This window comes from Camellia sinensis, chromosome 15 (genome assembly GCF_055761805.1).
Source record: "Camellia sinensis isolate YWXY chromosome 15, ASM5576180v1, whole genome shotgun sequence".
Lineage (NCBI taxonomy): Eukaryota > Viridiplantae > Streptophyta > Magnoliopsida > Ericales > Theaceae > Camellia > Camellia sinensis.
The window spans coordinates 138,041,536-138,052,113 of NC_138975.1; the positions used below are offsets into that span (position 1 = coordinate 138,041,536).

The 10,578-nt window shown below is 35.7% G+C and overlaps 1 protein-coding gene across 1 annotated transcript; it reads left to right on the forward strand.

Annotated features, from left to right (window-relative positions):
- The first annotated feature begins 2,460 nt into the window (after positions 1 to 2,460).
- On the forward strand, positions 2,461 to 5,514 carry LOC114295187 (zinc finger BED domain-containing protein RICESLEEPER 2-like). The gene is made up of 4 exons (XM_082908616.1): positions 2,461 to 2,531; positions 4,033 to 4,254; positions 4,359 to 4,929; positions 5,005 to 5,514. Exons 1-4 carry the CDS (start codon positions 2,461 to 2,463, stop codon positions 5,512 to 5,514), a joined length of 1,374 nt encoding a protein of 457 aa, XP_082764742.1.
- Positions 5,515 to 10,578: the final 5,064 nt, after the last annotated feature.

The following is a 10,578-nucleotide window of genomic DNA, read 5'->3' on the forward strand; positions in this document are numbered from 1 at the left end:
TCCAAGTTTAACAACATACAGAAGGACTTTCACAGGAAAGAAATCATATTTTGGTCCTCTATGCAAGCCATCATATTCAGAATTCAGGAACTTCTATAAAATAAAGCTTGTTGAAGAAAGAGAAAGCTAATTGCTCCCAACACTACAAAAATCTCACAAAAATAGGGACCTAATGAAGCCACCAGCCCTCCTAACTGAATGGACTTCAAACATTCTCTCCAAAAAGAGTTCAAATTGTGGCTTCAATTGTTACCAGTTTTAACAAATTCATCTTCATCTAAGAAATTTAGCCATCATACAGCAGCATAACACATTTGACTTGAATATTCATGTACACAACAAAGGCTAAATGATTGTCTTGTACAAACTATCATATGTAATTCCTTTGCGTCCATTCAAGTCTACAAACAAATAAAATGCAGGATTTTTCGTGCTTAACTAGTGACCTATTGTAGAGAAAAATTATTTGTCACCCCGTTCAGCAATAAAGACAAGCAGGAAGGTGCTAACGACTGTGCTAGTAGAGCCCAAAATCCCAGCACCATTTCCTGAAAATTCTAAAACTGCAACTCACTAGGAAACATTGTGGGAAAAGGAAACTAGAGGAAATAAATCCAAGACCATCACAAAAATTAAGGAAGTGACATCAATCTTTTTAATTGAATAGAAGTATTAACTTGATTTCTTTAATGCATGTAAACAAATTAAAAATGTGGAATTTAGTTCTTGAAATTGGTTCCCAATCAGCTCTACAGTTGTTGTTGACTACACGCCTTTTGTCGCAAAGTTCAATTTATCACAACATAGGGCTTAACAATAATAACATAAAAATTTAAGAATAAGTTGCATGGTAAAGAAAAAGAGAAGCTTGTAAACTTCATGCCTCCAAAATATAGTTTCTTTTATGTGCAACAAGTCATTCTTATTATGAACCAACTAAAATATTGCAGAATAAAGTAATAAATCTTGGAGATGGATCACAAGGCCGCATATCAACATGGACACGGAAACTGCAAATTAAATTTATAGACATGGGAACATAGGTGTATCTCTGTCTATATGCGAATCAACTAATTTGAACTTATTTATATTTAAGTGATTGACTTTGTGTTTGTGTGAGGAAAACTATGGCAACTAAAACAAAGAAGATAATATGCTAATTCTTCAGCATATTCTAAAAGGTGTACACAACCATCCAAACTCGGGTTGGACAAAGGTGTCATGCTAACAAGGGTTTGGAAAATCAGTATTCAATAGAGAATGACTACAGTCCACCCCCTACCTTCAACCATTATTGTATGACAGTTCTATTTGGTCAAGCTCTTGATTATATTTTACGAGACAAAAATAATTTTAAAAATTTTTAAAAATAATTATTATAATCTAAAAGTTAGGAAAGATTAGTTTTCATTTTCTCATTATCAACATTAAAAAAAAAAAAAAATACACCAAACAAGACCAATGTGTTTAACTGCAAAATAATAACAAAATAAAAAATTTGAAAAATTAGAAGGTTTAATTGAACAAAAATTAGTTTGTATACTTATTTGAAAAAATAGGTAAAATTTAACGACTTGTCATAAATTACTCATTGTTACATAGTCCCACATCGACCCATTGTTAAAACTAGTAACAATGGATGTATGATTTCCTGTTTTGAAGCTCTTGCATCATCTAGATCCTCTCACCTCATAGGAGGAACATACAAACTTATACTCGACACAAATACTCTCCATGAGCAGTCTCTACACAACTGTTCATTTACTTAAAAAAGCTTTATGAAAAACATATACAGCCAAATATGTACATCCTTTAACTTCTTTAAGAAAGAGATCATATCCCATTTAACAAGGTCATAGTTCGGGCCATCAAAAAGCAATTTTCAATGGTGTTTGGAGGTATATAATCACATTGGGAAATAAGGCAATGACATGATGAAGGTTTTAAAACAGAAAACATGAAGAAAAAGAAAATAACATGAAGAAAATGACTCAACTGAACAATTCAAGCTTTCAGCCAACAACTTGTTTCTACTATTGTTGAAATTGAAATTGTGAAGTGTAAGACTTCACCTAGAATGAATCCCTCAAAGGATTAAAAAAAAAAAAAATCATCAATTGCAGCAAAATTATTTGACAAGAAGATAAATAATAGTCACTGAGATTCTCCGAGAGAGAGGTGTCTCTCGAGTTTGCCATTTTGGCGATTTTCTTAAACCAGTGAAACTTTTTCATGGATCAAAACAACTAGTAGTAACAAAATCATCAAATCTCAGCACCAAAATTAATACTACATTTCAGCGATCGTGTATTCAAACCAGCACATCATAAATCACCACAACATAATGAAATCATCAACACAAACATTGCACCGATAAATAAGTATTTTCGAAGAATAAATCCGAACAATAGATCAAAAACCAAATCGATTTATCGATTGAACCTAGATGCTGAAATCACAATGGAGAAAGATGCTATGAGACTCCTTGGGGATGAAATTGTTGTCGAGATCAGAAGTAATCAACGAGATCTGTAGAGAAGAACCATTGCAATTGTATGAGAAAAAAAAAATTAGGGATTTGAGAGAGATGAAATAGAACTTGGATTCTTTTTCTTTTCTTTTCTTTTTTTGTTTTTAGATAGTCCCGACTATTGAGTTCAAAAATCAATATATAAAATAAAATAATGTATCATTTGAGTTTATTAGGCTGCAACTAAAATTGTAGGTAAAAGTGATTGATCCTCTTACAACTAAATAAATTTGTCTAAAAAATGTAATAACATGATTAAATATTTTTTTTTTTAGGGCTGTGCAACGGATCCATTGACCCGCCAAACCCGCCAAACCCGACCCGACCCGACCTGACCCAACACCTGATGAATGGATGCGTGACCCATGGCGGGCGGGTGCAGGCCTAGTTTTCCAGTTTTCTCAGGTTTGGGTCGGGTGGCGGGTGATCCGCCATTTTACCCAGTAGACCCGACCTGCCCGTGACTTTTTTTTTTTTTTTTTCTTCCAATTTTTCCTTGCACCTCAGGCCCCTTTTCTTTAGATTTTGCCCTAATTTCTTGACAAACCCAACAACCAACCCAACACACACATGCAGAGACTCTCTCTCTCTCTCTCTCTCTCTCTCTCTCTTTCTCTCTCTCTCTACCCTACCCATCATCCGACAATCTACACAGTGAACCTCTGACCAACGATCTACACTGAACGACCGACGACCTACACTTCTGAACGGCGATCGATTTGTATTGAACGACGATTGATCTATAGTGAGGTATCTCTCTCTCTCTCTAGATAGAAGATATACAGATACCTCTCTCTATATATATATTATGTATTGTCATAAATGGAAGTGTTAAGAATCTGCTTGACAAAAGTAACAAACAGAAGTTAATATGTATATATGCTCTAATAATTTATTTATAAGTTCCAGCAGGCCAACAACCTTTACTGTATATATTAGAATAGATTTCTCCTTTCCTTTCTTATTTTTGCTATGTTTTGGAACTTTAGATGCATTTGGATTTTGGCTTTGTGAAAAGAAAAGGAATTGAAAATTAGTAGAAGAAGCTAAATTTGTTTTGTTTGGTTGGGTTAGAAATATAAGCTGAAAATTAATAGGTCTGTGACAACAACAACAAAAAAATCATTTTTTTTGTTTAGTTAACCATAAAAAATGAATATGCATCAAATCATTTATCCGAACACATCATTAATTGATTTATAGCTGATAAGGCCTTGCATAAATACTTGGATATCATTAAAGGCTTGACTACTCTATTTCAATCACTTTGTAATTAGAATTCTCAATTATAAACTTGTTTTAATCAGTTGGATTGTTTTCCCTTATTGATTTGTTTGATTACTGAGAGGACATATCCAAAGAAATTAAACTAGTTTTTTTTTCCCCTTCGATTGAGTTGATAAAAGACATTGAAATTCTGTTGAAATTATGTTAAGCATCTCTGTTGTTAGACCATGGATTTGAAAAGCATATTTTGAATGAATTTTTATTGGTTTTGGCAGTATATTTGATAATCTTGTGGTCATGGATCCTTCAAGTGAAGAAACATTTTTTGTGAGTCCTAATGTTGAGCCCGAATCATCTTCTATTGACCCCTCCACCCAACCTGATGCTCTTTCTCCTAGACCACCCCTAGCCAAAACTAGTAGTAGTAGTAGTGGGAGAATAACATCAAAGGCTTGGGATCATTTGAAAAGATTAAGGGCATTGATGGGAAAGATAGGGCTATGTGCAAGTATTGTAAGAAAGAATATATGGCCGATTCTAAGAGTCATGGAACAAGTAATTTGTTAAGTCATTTGAAAAATTGTACAAAATATCCATATAGGGATACTCATGGGCAACAATCATTGGGATTTAAACCTAGAGAAGTTGGTGGGAAGGGTGTTATTGATGTTGTGGCTACGTCATTTTCTGTAGAAGTTGCTAGAAGGTATCTTGCGGAGATGATAGTAATTGATGAATTGCCCTTTAGATTTGTGGACGGGGTTGGTTTTAAGAGGTTTTGTAATGTCATGCAACCCAAGTTCAAGATCCCATCTCGATATACCGTTGCCAGGGACATTTTAGACATATATACCAATGAAAGAGAGAAGTTAAAGAAAATTGTGAAGGGGCGTAGAATTTGTTTTACCACAGACACATGGACTTCCATACAAAATTTGTGTTATATGTGTCTAACTGCACATTTCATTGATGATGATTGGAAGTTACAAAAGGGGATCATAAATTTTTGTCAAGTTGAAGACCATAAAGGAGAAACTCTTGGTAAAAAAATTGAGGCACTCTTAAAAGAGTGGGACATTGATGGCCTTTTTACCTTAACTGTTGATAATGCGAGTTCCAATAATCTAACCATTAGATTCTTGAAACGAACCACAAAACTGTGGAAAGGAACTGTCTTGGGCCATGAATTTTTACACATGCGTTGTTGTGCGCATATTCTAAATCTCATTGTTAGTGATGGATTATAGGATCTTGAGTCTTGTATAGCGAATGCGAGGCATGCAGTGAGGTATGTGAGGTCTTCTCCAAACCGCCTTGACACTTTTAAAAAGTATGTGGAAAGTTTGAAAATTGAAAGTAAGAGTCTCTTGTGCCTAGATGTGCCAACACGGTGGAGTTCCACATATCTTATGTTGGTGGCGACGGAAAAATTTGAGAGTGCTTTTCAAAGAATGGGTGAGGAGGACTACAATTACAAACACTACTTTTTGGATAATGAAGGGGGTGAGAAGAGAGAGATGCCTACAGCCAAGGATTGGGATAATTGTAGGGCATTTTTGAAATTTCTTAGAATGTTCTACAATGCCACAAAGAGATTTTCTGGGTCTTTATTTGTTACTTCAAACACATTCTACACTGAAATTTTTGTTATTGAAAATATGATTGAACAATTAATCAAAGGCAATGATCCTATTTTGTCTTCAATGGCAAAGAAAATGAAAGAGAAGTTTGACAAGTATTTGGGGAAATGGGGATAAAATCAATCTACTTTTGTATGTTGCGGTTATGCTTGATCCTCGAAGAAAAATGACATACTTGCAATTTTGTTTTTCAACAATTTTTTGTGGAGATGTGGTGTAAGTGAAAGAAATGTTAGACAAGATGAAAAAATGCTTGAGTCAATTGTATGATCATTATGCCACACTTGATTCAACAAATGTGCATGCCTCCAATGTAAATGAAAGAGTAGATATGGTGATAGATGAAAATGACCCATACTCTATTGTGAACTCTCAATTTAACTCATTTTTTGAGGGGCAATTTTCTAGTAGTGGGAGTATCTCGGAATTGGACAAGTACTTGGGTAATATTGAGAAAGTTGGGAATAATGCTCAATTTGACATCTTGGAGTGGTGGAAGGCTAATGCAACAAAGTATAGAGTATTATCACTTATAGCACGAGATGTGTTGGCAATGCCTATTTCCACTGTTGCTTCTGAGTCGGCTTTTAGTACAGGAGGTCGTATACTTGATCCATTTCGTAGTTCACTTGCTCCCAAGATGGTGGAAGTTCTTGTTTGTACACAAAATTGGCTTCAAAGTAACATTCCAATATGCCTTCGACAAGCAATGGAGGATGTTGAACAATTTGAACAACAATATGATTCGGGTAATATATACAATGATTTATTTATTTTTTATCCATTTCATTTATTTTGTATTAGTCAAAATTCATTATCTTCACTTTACATATTTTTGTTGTGTTATGTTTTTTGTGTAGTTGTTTTGAAATCAAGTTCATGTTCATGCCCAAGTCCGGAGAGTAATTTTATTGAAATTTAATATCGTTGGTAAAATACTTCCCTTTGGTTAAATGTTGTTAACATATGTTTACTTGTTTTAAGTTTAATACCTTTTAGTGTTTTCTTTATTAAATAATTTCATTTTTTTGTTTTACAGGTTTACATGGCTCATGGTTTGGTGAAAGGAAATGAATGATTTTTTTGCTTCTTTTTGGATGACTGTAACTTATTTTTTTTGCATGTACAATGTTTATTGGATGATTGTTACATTTTTATTTTTGGAACTCTTGGATGACTGTCACTTGAATGCGCAACGTTTTCCTTATGTTTTATGTGTAATTTTATCATTGCACAACTCTAAAATTTATTTTAAATTTTATAGTTTTATTATTTTACAGGGTTTATGATTTAGTAAAATGAGTAAAATTTGTGGTATCATATACGTGAAGTGTTGTAAACAAAATAGATTGATTTTATCTGGTGGTGGTGATTAATAGATTGATTGTTGATTGTGGTATGTTATGGTTGATTGTGGTATCATACTTTTGTAGAGTGATTGTGGTTTCATACTTTTGTATGTTGGTGGTGAGGCACTCCACTCCACTGGTATGACATTTTCCATCTGGTTATCTTTTATTGGATATGTTTGGAATTATGTATGTTATGGTTGACTGCTGTAGTGTGGAAATATCTATGATGTGAAAAGGGCTGAAAGTGACGATCTTTCTTGCGTGCAATAAACAGACAGACAGGGTTGAAACACACACTGAGCTGATTGTTACTCTCTGGACAACCTCCATTTGGGAAAAAATTCCAATACAATGCCATCATTACTATCCAGGTTGTTTCATAGATGTGAAGAATGAATAAATATTGCATTGTTTAGGGAGGGTTTTTTTTTATATGTTGAAAATTTGTAAAATTTCAAACCGCCAAACCGATTCGTATCCATCCGCCAATCTGCCAAATCCGCATCCGTCGGATTAGCGGACGGATGCGAATTGATTTTCTCAAATCTGCCAATCTGGCGGACGGATGGCGGATTGGAGGTTTCGTGGCCGCAACCGATCCGCGACCACCCCTAATTTTTTAAAATTCCTTCATTTTGTCCTTTAAAGTATAATTTTTACAGACAAATTATTTTTGTCCCTAAAAATTTGTCACTAAAACCTTAATTTCTTGTAGTGTTGGGGTGCACCAATTTTGTTCATTAAGAAGAAAGATGGGTCTTTAAGATTATGTATTGACTACCGTGAATTGAACAAAGTAACCGTGAAGAACAAATACCCATTGCCCCAAATAGATGACCTGCTTGACCATCTTCAGGGAGCACAAGTGTTCTCTAAGATAGATCTCAGATCTGGGTATCAGTAGTTGAAAGTCAAGGCACAAGACATAGAGAAGATTGCATTCAGAACTAGATATGGGCACTATGAATTTCTAATGATGCCATTTGGGGTAACTAACACAACCGCCACTTTTATGGACCTAATGAATAGGGTATTTAAACAATTTCTGGATGAATTTGTAGTTATACTTATTGATGACATTCTGATTTACTCCAAAAGCAGGAAAGAGCATGAGAATCATTTGAGAATTGCCCTATAGACCTTGAGAAGGAATAAGTTGTATGCAAAACTTCCAAATGTGAATTTTGGCTTGACGACATAGCATTTCTGTGACATGTGATCAACAAGGATGGTATATCAGTGGACCCACAGAAAATTAAAGTCATTGTAGACTGGCCAAGACCAACCAATGTGTCAGAAATTAGAAGCTTTTTGGGACTTGCTAGCTACTACCACAGATTTGTAAAAGATTTCTCGAAGCTTGCCATGCCACTGAGATAATTGACCCAGAAAAATGTACCATTTGATTGGGCTGATCAGCAGGAATCAGCCTTCCAAGAACTGAAAACTAGATTGGTAACTGCACCAATTCTGACATTGCCCAATGGAACCGACGGGTTTCAGATTTATAGTGATGCTTCTTACAAAGGCTTGGAGTGTGTATTGATGCAGAATGGGAAAGTGATTGCTTATGCTACTCGGCAACTTCGACCACATGAAATGACCTATCTGACCTACGATCTTGAACTTGCAGCTGTGGTTTTTGCATTAAAAATGTGGCGCCATTATCTCTATATAGTGACTTGTGAAGTATATACAGACCATAAAAGCTTGAAATATTTCTTTACCCAAAAAGAATTGAACATGAGACAGAGAAGATAGCTGGAATTGATAAAAGACTATGACTTACAAATTTTGAATCATCCCGAGAAAGTCAATACAGTTGGAGATGCTCTGAGCCGAAAATCCATTGCCAATTTGTCTTGTTTGCTCACCGGTCAAAAAGAATGTTGTGTGACTTGGAAAGAGATGGAATTGAAATTGTGTTATGTGAATAAAGTGGAGTCTCAGTTGTTATTTCTGCTCAGCCTACAATCATAGAAGAAATTAGAGAGAAACAACTTGAAGATGAGCTCTTGAAGAAAATTGTGGATGAAATTGACTCAAAACCGAGGCCAGGATTTGTGTTTGAAAACAATGTATTGAAGTTTCAAAATCGACTTTGTGTGCCAGACTGTTTGGATTTGAGAAAACGTGTTATGGCCGAAGCTCACAATTCAAAATTTGCTATGCATCCGGGTAATACGAAAATGTACAAAGATTTGAAGCAAAACTTTTGGTGGCCTAGAATGAAGAAAAGTATTGCTGACTATATGGCTAGATGTCTGCATTGTCAATAAGTTAAAGTTGAACATCAACGACCTGCTGGATTGCTACAGTCGCTTTCAATACCAGAATAGAAATGAGAGCACATTATCATGGACTTCATTGTGGGATTGCCTCGCTTTGCTCATGGTATGGATTCTATTTGGGTAATCATTGATCGTTTGACTAAGTCCACACATTTCTTACCTGTCAAAACTTTTTATAATGCAGATAAATTGGCCAACATGTATGTGAATGAGATTGTGAGATTATACGATGTACTAGTATCTATTGTATTTGATAGAGATCCCAAGTTCACTTTAAGATTCTGGCAGAGTTTACAATAAGCTTTGGGAACTGAGTTAAGACTGAGCAGTGTATATCACCCACAGTCGAAAGGGCAATCAGAAAGAATGATACAAACTTTGGAAGACATGCTTAGAATGTGTGCCCTAGATTTCCAAGGTAATTGGGAAACGTACTTACCATTGGCCGAGTTTGTGTACAACAACAGCTACCATTCAAGTATCGGTATGGCTCCTTATGAAGCTTTGTACAGTAGGAAATGCCATTCTCCGATCTGTTAGGCCGAGGTAGGTGACAGACCCTTGTTGGGACCAAAACTTGTGCAAGAAACAACTGAAAGTGTGAAATTGATCTCACAAAGATTGAAAACTGCACAGAGCTGCCAAAAGAGTTATGCGGATGTCCGAAGAAGAGATTGAGAATATGAAGTAGGGGATCATGTGTTCATCAAAGTAACTCCTATGAAAGGGCAAACACGGTTTGGAGTGAAAGGCAAGTTGGCACCAAGATATGTTAGGCCATATGAGATCCTTGAGAAAATCAACCCGGTGACATATTGGGTAGCCTTACCGCCAGTCATGGAATATATGCATAATGTTTTTCATGTCTCAATGTTTGAGGAATATTTACAGGATCCATACCATGTTATTGAGCCGACCCACGTGTTTCTGAAATATGACTATATGTACGAGTAAAGGCCAATCCAGATTGTGAATCATAGAATCAAAAGATTGAGGAACAAAGAAATACCATTGGTAAAGGTTGATTGGTGTAGCACGCGCCCACGTGGGGGCCCTCGCTACTACAGTTCGGACTCGCGATTTTTGTTGTCGCGGTTCTTAATCTGAACCAAAGAGTCCAAATCTGGCAAATCGTTTTGAGAAACAGATTTTTGAAAAAGTAGTGCCAAACATGGACTGCTTTGCCAGATACAGAATCGCCACCTAAATATTTTTAAAATGGGAAAATTTAGGAAACCCTGACTCAGTGCCGAAGGCCACATGTACGTCATCACCGGAGTTGTCTCGGCTCGGGAGCTTGGGTACGATCGGGGAAGGTCAGCTATGAGCACCCCCTTTCGCCCGGTCCGAAGATCGGCCTCTACTAACCATGATATCCGATTTTGAAAACGTTATGTGTTCTTATTCCAATTATTAGCCTAGAATTACTATGTTATGCGTGCAGCAAATAAGTATAGACTAGATTGCCTAATTTGGAAAGAAACATTGCATATCCGTTTGTTTTGAAAAATGTTTTGGATTTGTTACTCGCAAGTAGG